Raw genomic sequence first — 17,368 nt, 5'->3', positions numbered from 1 at the left:
CCCCACCAGCTGGCTGATATGAGGCATGCAATGGATCCTCTAGGAGACTTGGAGAATCTGTGGGACAGGGAGAGGTGTCATGGAAAATTATCTCAACTGGCACCAATGTCAACCCCAGTGCCCTCCGAGGATCTCAAAATATAGAATAAGCTTGGAAAGGCTCAAACTCTCTTGGTTTAGGTTATAATTCTCACTGGGTGCCTTTCTTTCTTCCTTGAGGCTGGGCAAACAACTCTTTGGAAGATGACTTCTGAATTACAGGAAGATAAGATGGGTTGCATTAATGCATTCCCATAATTAAGGCATGCTGTATTCTCTTGAGGTCTCATTAAAGAGCTCCAACTTTCTTTCTCTACTAGCCATGAGGTCCAGAGACTGGATCCCTCCCTACATGGGCCAGTTAGCCCATTTGCTCCCCAGTTATAAATTACACATTTATCTCCAGCCAGCCTTGGCAAAATTGTGTTCTCTGAATCACAAGAAGTACCACAGAGATGCTTTTATACCTGTTTCTTTTCTAACCCAGAATCCCCTATTCCTGTTCTCTGATTATGCTAATCCTCTCTCCATTCTTCTAAGAGCAAGCCTTGCCCCTCCCCTCCCCACCAACCTCTCCTCCATGCAAGCTTCCCTGAGTAGTAAGTAGAATGGAAGGGAAGTGGCCATGGTGTGGCCAGTGGACAGAGAATTGGCTAGACTTGAGATTCAGAAGATCAAGATTTAAATCTTGGCTCTCCCATTTATCAAGTCATATGACTTTGGGTAAGTAATTTCATAAGAGTTTGCCTCTCTGAGCCTTAGCTATCTCATCTATCAAATAAGGAGGCTGAATCAGGTGATCGATAAAGTCCCTTCCAACTCTAACATCGTGTTACACTCTATGACACTCTCCTAACTTCCCCAGAATTTATGATTTGTACCGTTCAGTTAGAGTACACAATGTAAATTTGATAGGCATTAATTAAACTCCCACAGTATGCAAATTACTTCTCTAGTCATTGTTAAAGGCACTTGAGGGGCATCATTTGTGAGTATTTTGGATGAATAAAGTCTCCTTCCAACCCCACCCTCCCCCAAACTACCTGCATGAAATCATGTATCATCTCCAAAGCTGGTCAATCTTTCTTTCATTACTCTCAGAGCCAAGAGATATCAACATTTTCCTTGTCTCTTACTGTCTTTTACAGTCTCCAGCTTGGCCTTCATCACTCATCAAATCCCACTCTTCTGATGTTTATGGCCATCCTACTATATACCACACTGTCCATATTTTTGCTGATGTCCTCTAGGACCAATTTCTAGGACACTTTCCCTCCTTCCTCAATGGTTTTGGTGCTCTTTTTACCCTAAGTCTTGCCATCCCTTTCTTTGTCTAAATGACTACCATTCTAATAATGATCATGTCAGTAATATTAATTCACAATTGTTTGGCACCTTAACACCCTTATCCTCTATGTTCATCAACCTGCTCAAATATTATGACATTTATCCCCACCAAAGTCTTTGGCACTATCATATGGTCCAACAGCAGAAACAGATATAGCTTCTTAATGGAAATATCACTAAAGAATATGCAGTGCCATCTATTTGGCTGCTAAGGACCATGGGTCCTTCCCACCTGACTTTTAGCTGAAATCTATAACCATTGTTTCTCACTATTAGATGTGAGATTCTTGAAAGAAGGGACTGCCTTGCTCTTCTCTTTTTATCTCTAGTATTTAGCACATAGTAAGTGCTTAGTAAATGCCATTTGTTCATTCATTCAATCATCTCAGTGACACTGAATTGCCATTCTCCTGATGGTTACATAAAACACTTGGGTACTACTTGGAAATTCTAACATCTTCAAAGAATCTGAAATCTGTAATTGACCTCTTTGTCTACAATGTCCTGTGCTTTAACATTTTCCTCTACCACAATCCTTCTTTTACCTTCTCTTTGCTCTCACTGTGATGTCTAGTCCACTGATGCTTTTGTGTTCTTTTGATTTTAGGACTATGGATCAGACCTTAGAGGTCCTTAGAGGCCTGTTTAATTGAGTCAAACTTCTCATTTTATAGATTGGGGAACCAAGGACCAGAGAATTTCAGTGAGCTGCCCAAGGTAATATAGATAGCATGTGACACAGCCTGCATTGGAACTCAGATCTTCTTCTTTTTTTTTTTAAACCCTTACCTTTTGTCTTAGAATTGATACTGTGTATTGTTTTGAAGACAGAAGAGTAGTAAGGGCTAGACAATGGGAATTAAGTGACTTGCCCAGGGTCATACAGCTAGGAGGTGTCTGAGGCTATATTTGAACCTAGGATCTCCTGTCTCTAGGCCTGGCTCTCAATCCACTGAGCCACCCAGCTGGCCCCTAGAACCCAGATCTTCTGATTCTGGAACTGGCATTCTTTTCATTATAACATGCTGCATCTAAGATATCTACCCTGATCTTGGATTTACTTGGCCTCACACATAAGTGTTGTAGTTAAGAATTTAAATCTATTTCTCCTTTATGTCCAAGATATTTTCTACTGTGTTTTAGAACACTGGGATTTTCCAGGAAATGTAACACTTCTTTAAGCACCCCACCTGGCATGCATCACTGGAGCCATCAGGGCTACCAGCACATAGCATACTCTCAGAAATTGTCCCAAAATATGAATCTTCCTTGTTGCACTCATTTCTGTCAATGAGTTGGACGTTCGTCTGTTGCAAGATTGCAGGAAACGTTTCTGGGGGTGGGAAGTAGAAAAAACATACATTTTTATCTTCAAATTTCTACCCACTGACCACCCATTGTCTTAGGGATGTGGGGAATTTTCTTTTTTTCAGTCCAAATTTCTTGGGATAATGGGGATTCTATGAAATCATCTTATCCATGCTTCTATATTTTAGGCAGGATTGCCATTTTCCCAATGAAATCTTTACAGAAGAGGAGGTCATAGCTTCCTTTGGTCACCCACTTCAGTTTTACACCCTTTCCTGTTAAGGAGTTCTCTCTGTGTTGTCTTCATCCCCCTTGATATTTATAAGGCTATACGCACTCCATAGTGGACTAAATGGGTTCTACTTGCAAAGGTTTGCAAGTCTCTTTGGGCTTTCAACCCTCCTCACCCCATTCCCCACTCTTGAGGCGTCCATAAAAGCAATTTGTGGAGATGAGCTTCCTCTAGTTCTAGAACTTATGAGAGTCCTGCTAATAGGAGGGCCCAAAGAATTACCTTCTGTCTCACTTTTGTAACCCCAGCCTATAATCCAGAGTGAAGTCCTTGGAGCCAGCTCCTCATCAAAGAATGGCAGACAGATGGGGCTGACTCTATCTGCAGGGAAGAGACAAGAAGCAAAGGGGAGAGTGAGGCAGAGGTGGAAAGAATAAGAAAAAGAGTAAGACAAAGAAACTTGAGGAAGGAGAGAGATATAAAGAGAAGACAGCTGAGAGAGAGAGAGAGAGAGAGAGAGAGAGAGAGAGAGAGAGAGAGGAGAGAGAGAGAGTAGGGGGGTAGTTAACTTGCTACTTACCACAGTGGCCTCTACTGAAGTTAGTGGAGAAGAGGGAGATGGGACCCTGTGCTGTGCATTGATTCAGGCCATGCTTCCATGGCCTTTGCATTGGCAAGCTCCTTGAGGGCAGGATTGAGACTTATACTTCAATATGACCTACAGTGTCCATCCAGCACAGGCCTTTGTACCCAGAGGATACTCAGTAGTCAACTGTTGTTTCACTGCTTTATCCTTTTTTAGTTTTCTCCTTGACTGTGGTGTCAAATTCAAATAGAAAAAGGGGCCACTAATCCAGCTATGAGGCCTGTGGGTCATGTATTATCTTAGAAAATCACATCTAAACAATGTCTATATATTACTGTATTTTTATTTATTTTGTTAAATATTTCCCAGTTCAATTTTATTCTGATTCTGCAGCCTGGGGATTGGTTGGGTCTGACACCTTTCTCTTAGACTGTGGGCTCCCAGCAGGCTTACTTGTAGCTCTTTAGTGTTAGTCCCAACTAGGTCCCAAACCATTTAACCCTATTTGCCTCACTTTCCTCATTTGTAAAATAAGCTGGAGAAGGAAATGGCAAACCACTTCAGTATCTTTGCCAAGAAAACCCCATACAAGATCAACAAGAGTCAGACAGGACTGAAATGACTGAACAATAACAACTTGGGCAAAACATCAACCTCGACCTGCTTCAGTTTCCTCCTCTGTAAAATGGGGATAATAAGAGCACCTATTCCTAGAGTTATTGTGAGGCTAAAATGAGCTAACATTTGTAAAGTGATCTGTAAACCTTGCAGCATTCTATGAAAATTTAGCTTGTGCTGTTGTTCTGCTGGGATAATTGCCAATCCCTGAAACCAGTGAAGGTCTAAATCTTTCTGGATTAAAAGGAAACGGTTCGGTCCCCCTTTTTTATCTCTAGGAACCACCCCAAGGTTCACTAAAGTCCTTCAGAGGAACTTATATGGGGTTGAAATTCCCATTTGCCATGCTTTTTGTACATCTTTCTTCCTATAGCAGGGAAATAATTTGAGGTTTTTCCCTCCTCACCAAACTGAGAGGCAGATCAGAGTTAGGTGGGACCAGAGACATTGTAGGCATCCTGAATGAGGGAGGAGGAGTTCTGAACCTGATGAATAGAGATTTTACCCACAGAATGAGCAACCTCAAATTCAGGGCTGCATCTACTAATGGGAACAGCAACCTGGGATCCTCCAGTAGGGAACTGAGTCCTTTGGCACTTGTGGGAGTCACTCATACCCTTCAGGCCTCAGTTGGTTCTTTGTCAAACAGGGATACTACTTTACTGCCTGAAGGCAGGAGGCTAGACCAGGTGGTCTCTTGAGTTTTTTTTTAAAGCTCCAGCATCTGTGACTGAAGGGGGTTGAGTAGAGCTGAATTTGGACTAGGCATACTGTTCCTTATACTTGGTGATTCTCTTTTCTCTAAGCCCATTTCTCAGGTCCTGGGTCTTACCTGACATAACAAGAGGCCTTTTCAGCTTGATCAGGGCCAAGTCATTCTTTTTGAAGTTAAAAATGTTGCGCTCGACAATAAAGATTTTGTCTAGGTCCAAGTATGGAGTCCTGGCATACAGGAAACGAGAGCCGACCTTTACTTTCCAGAAGGACACGATAGAAGATTGTCTTCTGAGAATAGGAAAGAGCAGGAGTCAGGGGAATTCTGACTGCCTCAGGTTGGGTACCTGGGAGGAGGGAAAGGGGGCACAAGTGTAGCAAGAGTGGGAGCGTCATTGCAAGTCCTTGGCAGGGTGAGCAGAACTTTGCCCCAAGAATCTATAACTCAGAGAATGCTAAGGTTACTACTGGCAGCCAATCCTTCAACAGTGTCAGAACAACTGATCTAGCACCTAGTTAACTGACAAGAAAATAGAAAGCTCCCAGATGGGAAAATGGTGGCTACATTCCCAGGTCAGCTTCTCCTAGCTCTCACTCCTCCTATTCCCAGGCAGCTTTCTCAGCAGCTTCAGAGGGTGCCACTTGCCTCAGGCAAGATAAACTGACTATCTAGTTCTAGGAAGGGAGTGAGCTACCCTGCCATAGATTTTGTCCTGATGGGAGAAGCTGATTTTTACCCAAAGGAGATTGGCTTTCCTGAGATTATGAATGGTGCTGGTGCTACACATAGAGCATCTACTTAATTCATTGTACATTTATTGGGCACCTTCTTTGTGCAGTGGCCTGGGTTTAGTGGTATGGGAAATGCACATTAGACTCAGTGCCTGTCTTTAAGGAGCTAACAGTGTGTGTGTGTGTGTGTGTGTGTGTGTGTGTGTGTGTGTGTGTGTGAATAAGAAAGGCACAAATAAGTATTAGATAAATTAGGGTAGAATATATTGTAGCATGGGAAAGGCAGGAAAAACCTTCAAGGAATTTCCTCCATGCTTGGAATGCACTCTGCCTTCATCATAGCCTCTGAGAATCCTTATTTCCTTCCATGTACAATTTCCTTTTGTTCACATACATACACATACATACACAGCCCTGGGGGAATTAACCCATCTCCAGAATCCCCACTCTGTGGTACATCCTCCTTGATTTTTCCCAGATGTTTTATCATCAATATATTGAAGGGAAACCTGGAATATGCCCAGTCCTGTCCTATAAGGGACCTCATGAATATTCAGGGTCTCAAGGTATCACAGGAAGTTTTAAGCAGGGCCAAGACATGACAGGTGATGCCACTTCACATCAAAGTTATTTGTGTCTGAGTCATATCCTGCTACTAGATTGGAAGTTTCATGAGAGCAAGGACCATGTTTTATCTAAAATTTCATCTCCCCACAATGTTTAGAATAGTTCCCTGCATACAGTAAATATTTTACAAACACTGAGTCAAATTGAATAGATCTGGGTTGGTTTGCTACTCTGAGGAGATGATCCTTCCTTGACAATAATATTACTAGATATTGGAGGACAGAGAAGGAAGGCAGAACCCTAACTGAAGAGCAAGGAGCCCTGAATTTTGGAAGCAGATGGGGCCTTACCTGAAGCAGTGGGAAGCAGTTAGGATCCAGTAGTGATCAAGGATGGAGCCACCACAGACATGAATCTTCTTGTACTGAATGCTGACCTGCCAGGGCCAGTTCTTCATAGAACTTTCACCGCCGACCACCTTGGAACCATACGGATTCCTTCCACAGTCTGTATCCACCCAGTAAAGGTCCAGAGGAGAAAGGGAGAAGAAGGATAAAACATATCATCATCAAACTGGAGGTAGAAAGGACCTGAGAGATCATCCTAGTGCATCCTCTTCCCACTGCCAACCCATTTTCCTTCCTTACTCCCCCCACATCCACCCATTGTACAGTTGAGGAAGCTGAGGCCTATTGAGATGAAGTGACCAAACCCATGTCTGTGACTCCAAATTCAGCACATTTTTCATTGTACCACAGATGTACTGATGAGTGTAAACCTGCACCCTAGTATAGATAGGACTTAGCTCCTACTGCTTCTCAATATGAATACATGCTCCTTCTTGGTCCCCAAACATTCTTCCTCTTTTCTAATAGCTAGTCAATCACTAGCTTCTCTAGAGCTGTCCTTTATCATGAGTCTCCCATTTGTCCTCTCTCTTCCATTCCTACAATTGCCACCCTAGTTCCAAGTTCAGAAGTTCATCACTGCACCCTGAAGCTATTTCACTAACCTCCAAACTTGTCTCTCCACATCTTCTTCCTCTAACTCATCTTAATTCCCTGGCCAGCTTCAGTGTCCTAAAGTACAGATTGGTCTCTGGCTCTTCAATTCCCCATAGTAGGGAGTTCTAGTGCTCCCTAGTATCTATGGATGAATTTCCAAACTCCTTTACCTGGCATTCAAAGCTCTTCAGGATCTGTCTCCACTTTTCTCCCTTGCTCTGGCCATTCTCCTCATCCCCAGTGAGCTTTGCTCTTGGGTGTTCCAAGGAGTTGAAATGGCTTCCAACCGTTAGGTTACTTACCTAGTCTTGCTCATCCTTTAAGGACTAATTCAAGTTCCAGTCCCTGTAGAGTTTTCCTAATTCTCCAGCAGTTATTTTTCCTTCTTCTGTAGCCCTGAACCATTTACTTCACTAGCCACTTAGTATATGCTGCCTTATAATGAAAAAAAAAATCTAACTTTATCTGTCCTATTTCCTCAAATACCTTATAAGAACTGGAGTGCCTGGAATATGTCTTATACTCCATTTGTGGTGTCTAACATCATCATCATCATCATCATCATCATCATCATCATCATCATCATCATCACTACCACCATCATCAACACTAACATTTCTATAGCTTCTACTATGTGTGAGGCACTATGTTAAGTGCTTTAACATATTGTTCGTATTTAAAATAATTCCATGAATGGAATGTGGATAATCCAGTGGAATAGAATTTCTTCAAGGGCAGGGAGAGAAGGTTATTTTTTGTCTTTGTATCTATCCCAGGCACCTTGCACATAATAGGCTTAAATGCTGGTCAAACTTGAATTTGAATCTAACCCTGGGTAACTGCAAGTTGATAGGAGCAATGAAGATGTGTCTGGTGCTGGCCTGTGAGCCTCACTGTGCCCTCCTCAGCCTCTAAAACTCCCCACCAGCCTTTCCTGAACTTGGGATGTGGAGTACTTACTGGAGTACTTAGCATGAAGCATGCAGAGAAACCTTGCCTGTCAAATCCCGAATCCCAAAGAAACAAAGTTAGAATTGTGAGAGAACTGAGAATGGAAAAAATAGAATACTCTCACTTTTCCTTTAGCAAGTCATGACTTAAATTTTTCTTCTTCTGACTCCTTAAAGAGAGGTGATCATACTCACCAGTGCAGTGAAGGGCAACCAGGGCCATTGAGAGGCAGGGCCTAGAAAATGCAAATATACAGGTGGGATTGACTTTTGTGCCTTGCCAGGCCAGGTGTAGAAGTCTAGGCTTCCAGGCTCTGTTAGGTTTAGTCCCTTCAGACCCTGAGAGGATCTCATATTGGAAGTGATCCCAGAGACCATTCAGGCTAATACATGACTGTATCATCCCCAGTAAAAAGTTCTTTAGATTTTCCCTACAAACTTCCAGTGATGGATAAATTCACCCCTTTCCAAGGCAGCTCCTCCTACTCTTGGATAGCTGTTACAAAATGTTTCCTTAGAAAAAGCCAAAATGCTCCTGCCTTTCTGCAGTTTTTACTTAGTTTTGTCCTCTGGGCATAGAAGTATAGACTTAGCACATGGAGGGATCTTAGGAGCCATTAAGTCCAACCTCCTCATTTGAAAGTTGAGTAAAGATAAAGTTAAGTGACTTGTGCAAGTTCTCACAGGTAATAACAAAAGATCCAGAATTGAAACCCAGGTGTGCTGATTCCAAACCCAGGCAAAGGATTCTCTCCCTTATACCATGCTGCAGAATGGATTTAATCTCTCTTCATCGTGATAATTTTACTTGGAAGAATTCCATTTAACCTCTCTGGGACTCATTTCCTTATGTAGAGAGGATGCTGCCTGAAGTTCATCAGCTCTAAAGTATAATCCTAAGATACTTTGAACTCGATTTTTGGTGAGCCTAATCCTATAAGAAATTACCCTCATAATATGCCAATTAAACTACTGGTAATAAGGAGGAGGAAGGCAGAACCATAGGATGCTCCCTAAGTTACAAAAAGGAAGGTGAACATATGAATCTTTTTAAACTATCTTGTGTCTGAGAATCATTAGTAAGTATTGGTTCGAAGACAGAAGAACACTAAGGGCTAGGCAACTGGGGCAAAATGACTTTCCCAGAGTCAAACAGCTAGGAAGTGTCTTTAGGCAAAGATTGAACCCACGACCTCTTGTTTCTCCAGGCCTGAGCCACCTAGCTGCCCCTACATATGCCTTTTTAAAATGGTACTTAATGTGAATGACTAGTCTACTATGTGAATGACTAGTCTACTATCATCTTTTGCTTCTTTAAAATTTGATCCTAGGAGAGGAGAGAGGCATATATACAACCCATTGAATAACAACTAAAAAACGGAGGCAGTAACAAGACTCATTTTCAATAATCCTGTTAAGCATAGGTCAGTATAAGTGAGTGTGTATGATGCGTATGAGATAGAGACAGAGATGGAGGGAGAGAATGAGAAAGAAGAGGAGAGAAGGATGGGCAGAGAGGGAAACAAATAGAAACAGAGAGAGATAAAGAGAGGAGAGACAGAGACATAGAGGGAAGGAAGAATGAGAAGAAAGAGAAACAGACAGAGAGAGGCAGAGACAGTGAGAGACAAAGGGAGGGAAGGAGGAAGAGGAGACAGAGATGGGAAAGAGAGATATAGAGAAAGACAGAGCAGGAGTGATGGACACACACACACACACACACACACACAGAGAGAGAGAGAGAGAGAGAGAGAGAGAGAGACAGCTAGAAGGATGGAAAGAGGAAGAGAAGAGACAGACATAGAAATATGGAGGAGAGGGACAGAGGATAAAGACAGAGAAGAGAGATAGACAGAGACAGGGTTGGAAGGAAGAGGGAGAGAAAGACAGAGACAGAGAGAATAGGGGTATATATCCCTGTGCTATGGTCAGAACTAGTACATATGTCTGCCTGTCTTGGAATGGTTCTATATGCATATGGTTTCCTTTTCAGGGAGGTAGATTTGGGCTCTGCTTAAATTCTAGCAATTAGAGCTATCTAGGTATGGGTTGCTTTGGAAGATGAATAGTTGGAAGGCCTCTTATTTGGGATGGTATAGTGGGGATTTTTGGTCAGGTATGGGTTGTACCAAACGGCCTCTGGCTTCCTTTTCCAATCCAAGATTCTGTGATTCTGGTAATTGATGTCTGATCAAAGTTTCAGAATATTTTTTCTTTGAGATCTTAGAATACTGAAGAGGCCCCTATTTGTGGGTCTGGGCTACTGGGCAGGGCTGCCTAAGATAATGAATTACTAGAACTGAACAAGCAAAATAGAAGATTTATGGGATTTAGTAAGGACCATGAGGCAGTTAGAAAATGTGTAATTTTCAGTTGATGAATGAAGGTCAGCTATCTTCAGGCAAAACAGCACATTACCTATTTTATATGGATGGGTAGATGTCATTTAAAAAAAATCTCTTAGTAACATGATTCCACAACCTCCCAGGATTGAGTAATTTGGTTGATCCAGCCAGGTCTTCCTGGTATCTAGATTAAATTCCTCTTAATTAAGCTGTATAATAGCCCCTGCCACAAGTGACCACTGCTTGACTCTTTGAAGGCTTGAAGATGCCTCTCACTTACCTTGAGAAATCCCACACGTGAAGCTTCTGGTCTAAGGCTGTGATATGACTGACAGGAAACTGCTGCTTTGAGCGAATCCTCACAGCTTGGAAAACTGGATTCGTTTTGGACCTGGGAAATGCCAGATGTTAACTGAGTAGGAGCTTAGAGAGTGACAATGGGGATCTAGTTCTACCTCTCCCAGTTGGTATATGTAGGCCCTGAATGATGTAGAATATCGGAGGGGAATAGATGGTGTTTGGGGTGTGTTGTGAGTGTGTTGGTAGTGCTATCTCTGGATCTTCATTATGGTATGGGTTTAGTAAAACCACATTCTGGTCACTGCCTCTGTTCCTTGGGAAGGAGTGGATGGAGGTAATGGCCTCAGGTATTGCATTCCACTCTGGTTAAAATGCAGCCAAGTTGAGAGTAGGGTGGGGGCATGTGGCTTTCAGATCAAAAACAATAATCCTAACTAATGTTTTGTACCTTGGACAGCGCCTAGCAGGCCCTCAGTAAATGTTTATTCATCTTGAAGTGCTGGGGATGGTTTTTCTCAAAGAACGTCCTATTCCTTCTATCACATTCTATCACACTATCACATCCTATCATATTAGGATTTGTTTATCTTTATAATGCCTTTCCTCACCTTTCAACTCCATTTCCTTTTCTAGCTGCATCTAGGTCCTCTCTCCCTCACTATATTCCCTTGCAGTGTCTGTGCTCTACTGGAGAAGAAAGCAGTAAAGAGATTTTGTCTAGCATCTTAACATTGTGGAAAAACTGGGAAGGTTATCCCACATTGGAAATGAACAGAGATGCCCCCATGTCCATCTATTCCAAATAGATGCATTGCATTAGAAAAATAAAATTATTGAGTATTGGAGACAGAAGGAACCTCTAGTCTAACTCGTTTCATTTCATCAATGAGAGAACTAAGACCTAGAGAGAAGGATAATAAGATCATAGATTTAGAAGTGGAAAGGGCCTTAGAGGTCATCTAGACCAATATCCTCATTTTACAAATGAAGACATAGAGGAATGCTATAAAAGTGTGATGGTTTTTGCCAAGGTCACTTTGCTAGTTAGTGTTAGAACTAGGAGTCTCTCAGGTGTCAAGACTGCAGATGACCAGGCCAGTGTTTGGTCCACTACAAAGTCCGTAACTCAGGATTTTGCAGCCAGTTTTAGATAATCTGAGCAGGTCTGGAAGAGTTAGATAGGACTAAAACATCCTAGTAAAATTAAGGCCCATTGAAAGGGTTATTTGACTCCAAAGGGCTTTGGCTGCCAGCAAAGGGAGGAAAGGCAAGTAAAGGAGATAGAGGAAAAAAGGAGAGGCAAGGCAAGGGGTCAAAGAGGTGCAAAAGATGAAGAGAGAAGAAATAAAGGTCTTGAAAGGAGACAAAAAGTACCTGTTAAAGCCCATCTCAGAGCAGGCAATTTCAGCCCAGGCTTGTTGAAAGTTGTCAAAACAGACTGAGAACCAGAGTTGTGTCTGTCTGTGTAACACCAGTAGAGTGGACCTGTCCTTGGAGAGCCGGACTAGGAAAGGAGAGACTTGGGTCAGGCTGTGAGAAGTAAGTCACTCTCCTGGACTTACCTGGACTTCTCTCTCCTAATGCCCCAAGATACTCTGAGACTAGCTTCACCTCATCTCTTCTTCTGGGAAGGGATCAAAGAGAGTGCAGCTTAGGGGTATGAGAGAGAAGTAAGGTGAGGAGAACATTAGTGAAGGGGTGAATTCTGCAATCTCAGGAACAACAAGAAGGCCAGTCTATTTGGTTTTAACTAGCTGGGCCCAAGGTCTCTTCAAAATTCCACTAACCTCCAGACAACTCAAATTCTAGGGTCTGGAGGAGACTTTTCCCAGTTTACCCTCTTGTCCCCTGCCACCACATCATCCCTTTGAAATGAATTTCCATCTCCTCTGTTTGTTTTCTGCCCAATTAGAAGATGGGCTTCTTGAGGGAAGGGACTGTTCCCCCTTTCTTTTTATTTCTTGCACTTAGCATGGTGCCTGGTACACAGTGAGTGCTTAATAAATGCTTGTTAGCTGACTGACATTTACATAACACTTTAAATTTCTTTTTTTTAAACCCTAACTTCCTGCCTTCAATTTGAAATCAAGTATCAGTTCCAAGGCAGAAGAGCAGTTGGTGTTAGGCAATTGGACTTAAGTGACAAGGTCACTTGCCCAGGGTCAAACAGCTAGAAAGTTGAGAGTGGTCAAGTGACTTGCCCAGAATCATAGAGTTAGGTAGTATCTGAGGTCCGATTTGAATTCAGGAAAATAAGTCTTTCTGATTCCAAGCCCAGTGCTCTCTCCAGACTGGTAGATTCCTAGAGTAAATGGGAACATTCCAAAGGTCAGATAATAAGAACGATACTAACTGCTCATATTTTAATTGTGCTTTTGAGGTTCCAAGGCAATAACTTTGTGCAAGTATCATTTACCTTCATATTACAGACAAGGAAATAGACTGAGAGAGGCTTGTGACTTGCCTAGGGTAATGTAGCTAGAAATTGTGGTAGAACCAAAGTTGGAACCCATTTATCTTAGTTTCAATATCCTTAATGTCTAACTACTGAAGGAGGTTCATTGAGCCAATCCCAAAGGTCACTAAAGTATGTTCCCTAACTTAATTCAACTTTTCATTATGCCTACTTTTCACATCCCTTAATGTCCTTGGCTTCAAGATTAGTAACCAATTCTTGTTCTGACCACCTGCTAGACACTCACCTCCTATCAGGGGCATGTTTTTATAATTGGAGAAACTCCTCACGCAATCCTGCTCATCTTCTCCAAAGATACAATTCTTTTGCTCATCACACACCTTACTCTTTTGGATGATCTGGTAGCTGGTTGTACAGAAGAAATAGTACTTGCTCAGGACAAAGTAGCCTGTAAATACAAGGTTGGCATCAGGAAGATTGGATTAGTAGCTAGCAGAGATTATCTTTTTTTCTAGGATCCCCTTATCATAAGATTTAGCAATAACCCAATACAATGAAGTATTTGATCCTTTGTGGAGGAGGAGGTGGGAAACCAAAGTTTTCTCTGACAGAATGTCAGAGTTAGAAATCATCTAGTTAACTTAGATAAGTTAACCATAGAATAAAATATCTGGGAGTATATATTGCCAAAACAAACATTGTAACTACATGAACATAATTATAAAACACTTTTTTTTACACAAATCAAGTCAGATCTAAACAATAGGGGAAATATTAATTGTTCATGGATGGTCAGAGCCAATATAATTAAAATAAAAATCCTACCTAAAATAATGTATTTGTTCAATGTCATTCCAATCAAATAACCAAAAAATATTTTATTGAGCTAGAAAAAATATTAACAAAATTCTTTTGGAAGAACAAACAATCAAGAATATCAAAAGAAGTAATAAGAAAATGTAAAGGAAGGAGGTCCAGCAGTACCAGATTTTAAGCTGTGGAGGAGGAGGGTCGGGGGGCCAAAGCAGACCTGGCGGAGAAGGCAGAAGACAGCCTGTGAAGCTCTTCCAAGTTGTGGTCTGAATACTCCCTCTTCTCATTCAGAAGGTAGTGAGAATATGTGGCTTTCATGGAGTTGGGAGAATAAGAAGGCGAGACCTAGGGAAGGAGGGGAGCTGATACTCACTCACTAGGAATCCACAATAGAAGATCAGCATAAACAGCGTAAAAATGGTGAGAAACTGGTACAGCAACTTCTCTGAGAATGGCATTAGGGCACTGATGAGATATCTGTAAGAAGAACCCAAGATGTGGGAGGTAGAGCAGCCTCTAACTCCCTACTCTCCCAGTTCAAATCCTCAGAAGGTGGCAGTGCCTTCCAGTTAGTCTGGAAAGTATGGACTTCACCTCTTCCAGGCTTCCATGATCCCTTCCTTCCTCTATGGGGCTGAGGCTGTAACCTAACTTTGGCATTTGGAAAGCCATTTCCAGCTGAGTACTTTGGGGGCATCAGTTTCCCTTTTATCATTTCAAAGAGAACATTGATCATAAGGTCATAAATTCAGAGCTGAAAAAGACCATAGTAGTCCTTCAGTTCAACTTCCTTGTTTTATAGTGAGGAAACAGATCCAGAAACAGATTTGTTCAAGGTCACTCTGGTACTGAGTAGCAGAGCATTTGAACCCCAAACCTTGGACTCCAGATCCTACTTTATCATCATCAGTAGTCATCATCATCATCATTATCATCAACAACATCAACATCACCAAATCATCATCTTCATCTCAATAAGAATTTGTTAATTAGTAAGGATAAAAACAGTCCCTACTCTCAAGGAGCTCATATCGTAGTAGTTCTTAATGGGGAAGACACCATAGAAATAAGCACTTAATGGTTGAAAAGGGAAATCCAGAGGCACTTGGGAGTTATTTTTCTTCCCTGTGCCCCTTCAGACCTCAAGGAGGAGAATCCCTGTCTCCACTTAAGAACATGGCCCATTCCCAGGAATTGGTGGGAAATTGCTTTGTGAACTTTAACAGCCTGGACCCAATCCTTCCTATACTGTCAAGGTGGGAATTCCCTATCATCTCTTCCCTACCTGAGTCTGATGGCCCATTCAGAAGATAAGTTGCTATGTGGGATTATTCCACTAGAGATGTGAAGTTTTTTCTGTTAACCCAGAGTCCAGGGCCACCTTTCCTCTGCCTCTAGCCTTAGGTTTGAGATATCTTAGATAAGGCTCCCCTTGTCTTCCAGTGAAAGTCAAAATGTCCTAGGGGGCACCTAGAAGGTCTTTTCCTTGAGTTTCACACCTAGCCAGTCTACCCTGAACTTATCCTATTTTGTTGACAACATTCTGTGCCTTTGCACTCCACAGCTAAGCATCCTGTAACCAAAGGGATAAATAGGATAATGTGTCATAATGTTAATGATAGCTGTAACCTTGACAATGGCTTAACATCCTTCTTTGTTTCCTTTAGTGGCCCCTGTGTCAGAGATCAAGGGATCCCAGTTGTTATAATAAGGCAGACAATGAAGCACTTGTCCCTGCTGGCATCTACCCTGCCAAGGCTAGGCCAGAGGGGAACGTGGGGGAGATTTTTAAACTGGTTCATTAGGGAAGCAGGAGGAGAGGCTGGGCAGGATTTTGGGGAAAGATTAGACTGTCCCTTCATTTGAAGGGAGCCCACTATCCATCCTACTTTTTCTCTTGGGCTCAGAATACAAATCCCTGCCATCCCAGGATTCCATATTTACTGACAGTCCTCTTTTCATTTTTCCAGCAGTGAAATGAAAAGAATAAGGCTTCCTATGTTGACCACATGGACATTCTCAGAGCAGATCATTGAGCACTGCTGGAAAGTTGCCCTTTTCCCACCTTAAGTTAAAAATTGGCACCTCATGTTTCTTCTGCCTATTAGATGCTAGTCTTTTCTTAATTGTCCTGAAGGAAGAATTTTCTAGGCATATATAAGAGTATAAAAAAGTAAAATTAAAAAGAATCCTTAGTTTTCCAAAATGTGTTGCTCCCCAGGCCAATTATTAAACTTCCTTGTCCCTAATCCTAGCTCTCTGCCTTATACCCTACCAAGGGGGCAGCGTGGCACAGTACAATGAATATTAGGTTGAAAGCCAGCAGAAGTTCTGGGTTCAAAATTTGCCTTGGCAATGTTCTACCTTGGGCATTAACTTAACTTCTTTGGGCGCCAATTTCTTAATTTTTTTTAAATTTTAAACATTTATTAATATTCATTTTTAATCTGGTTACATGATTCATGCTCCTACATTCCCCTTCACCCCCCACATTCCCCCCACCCATGGCCGACACACATTTCCACTGGTTTTATCATGTGTCCTTGATCAAGACCTAATTCCAAATAGTTGGTAGTTGCATTGGTGTGGTAGTTTCGAGTCCACATCCTCAATCATGTCCACCCCAACCCATGCGTTCAAGCATTTGTTTTTCTTATATGTTTCCTCTCCTGCAGTCCTTCCTCTGGATGTGGGTAGTGCTCTTTACCATAAATCCCTCAGAATTGTCCTGGGTCTTTGCATTGCTGCTAGTACAGAAGTCCCTTACATTCAATTTTACCATAGTATATCAGTCTCTGTGTACAATGTTCTTCTGGCTCTGCTCCTTTTACTCTGCATTAGTTCCTGGAGGTCTTTCCAGTTCACCTGGAACTTCTCCAGTTTGTTATTCCTTTTAGCACAATAGTATTCGATCACCAGCATAAACCACAATTTGTTCGGCCATTCCCCAATTGAAATCCATACCCTCATTTTCCAGTTTGTTGCCACCACAAAAAGCACAGCTATAAATATTTTCGTACAAGTCTGTTTATCTATGATCTCTTTGGGGTACAAACCCAGCAATGGTATGGCTGGATCAAAGGGCAGGCAGTCTTTTATAGCCCTTTGAGCATAGTTCCAAATTGCCAGCCAGAATGGTTGGATCAGTTCACAGCTCCACCAGCAATGCATTAATGTCCCAATTTTGCTACATCCCCTCCAGCATTCATTACTCTCCCCTTCTTTCATTTTAGCCAATCTGCTAGGTGTGAGGTGATACCTCAGAGTTGTTTTGATTTGCATTTCTCTAATTATTAGAGATTTGGAACACTTTCTCATGTGCTTATTGATACTTTTGATTTCTTTACCTGAAAATTGCCTATTCATGTCTCTTGCCCATTTATCAATTGGGGAATGG

At 41.9% G+C, this 17,368-nt stretch overlaps 1 protein-coding gene across 1 annotated transcript in view; it reads right to left on the bottom strand.

The window, feature by feature from the left end:
* TMPRSS4 (transmembrane serine protease 4) overlaps positions 1 to 14,429 on the bottom strand; it is a 38,882-nt gene extending 24,453 nt beyond the window's left edge. Inside the window, exons 1-9 of the mRNA XM_044669030.1 lie at positions 14,345 to 14,429; positions 13,445 to 13,606; positions 12,117 to 12,246; positions 10,723 to 10,833; positions 8,293 to 8,333; positions 6,494 to 6,650; positions 4,963 to 5,132; positions 3,209 to 3,307; positions 2,577 to 2,719 (exon numbers count right to left, since the gene is read on the bottom strand). Coding sequence (XP_044524965.1) covers positions 2,577 to 2,719; positions 3,209 to 3,307; positions 4,963 to 5,132; positions 6,494 to 6,650; positions 8,293 to 8,333; positions 10,723 to 10,833; positions 12,117 to 12,246; positions 13,445 to 13,606; positions 14,345 to 14,429 — 1,098 coding nt within the window. The remainder of the gene's footprint in view (positions 1 to 2,576; positions 2,720 to 3,208; positions 3,308 to 4,962; positions 5,133 to 6,493; positions 6,651 to 8,292; positions 8,334 to 10,722; positions 10,834 to 12,116; positions 12,247 to 13,444; positions 13,607 to 14,344) is intronic.
* Positions 14,430 to 17,368: the final 2,939 nt, after the last annotated feature.

This window comes from Gracilinanus agilis, chromosome 3, assembly GCF_016433145.1.
Source record: "Gracilinanus agilis isolate LMUSP501 chromosome 3, AgileGrace, whole genome shotgun sequence".
Classification (NCBI taxonomy): domain Eukaryota; kingdom Metazoa; phylum Chordata; class Mammalia; order Didelphimorphia; family Didelphidae; genus Gracilinanus; species Gracilinanus agilis.
Note: the sequence above shows the minus strand (reverse complement) of the source record. Positions and strands in the feature narration are given on the sequence as shown.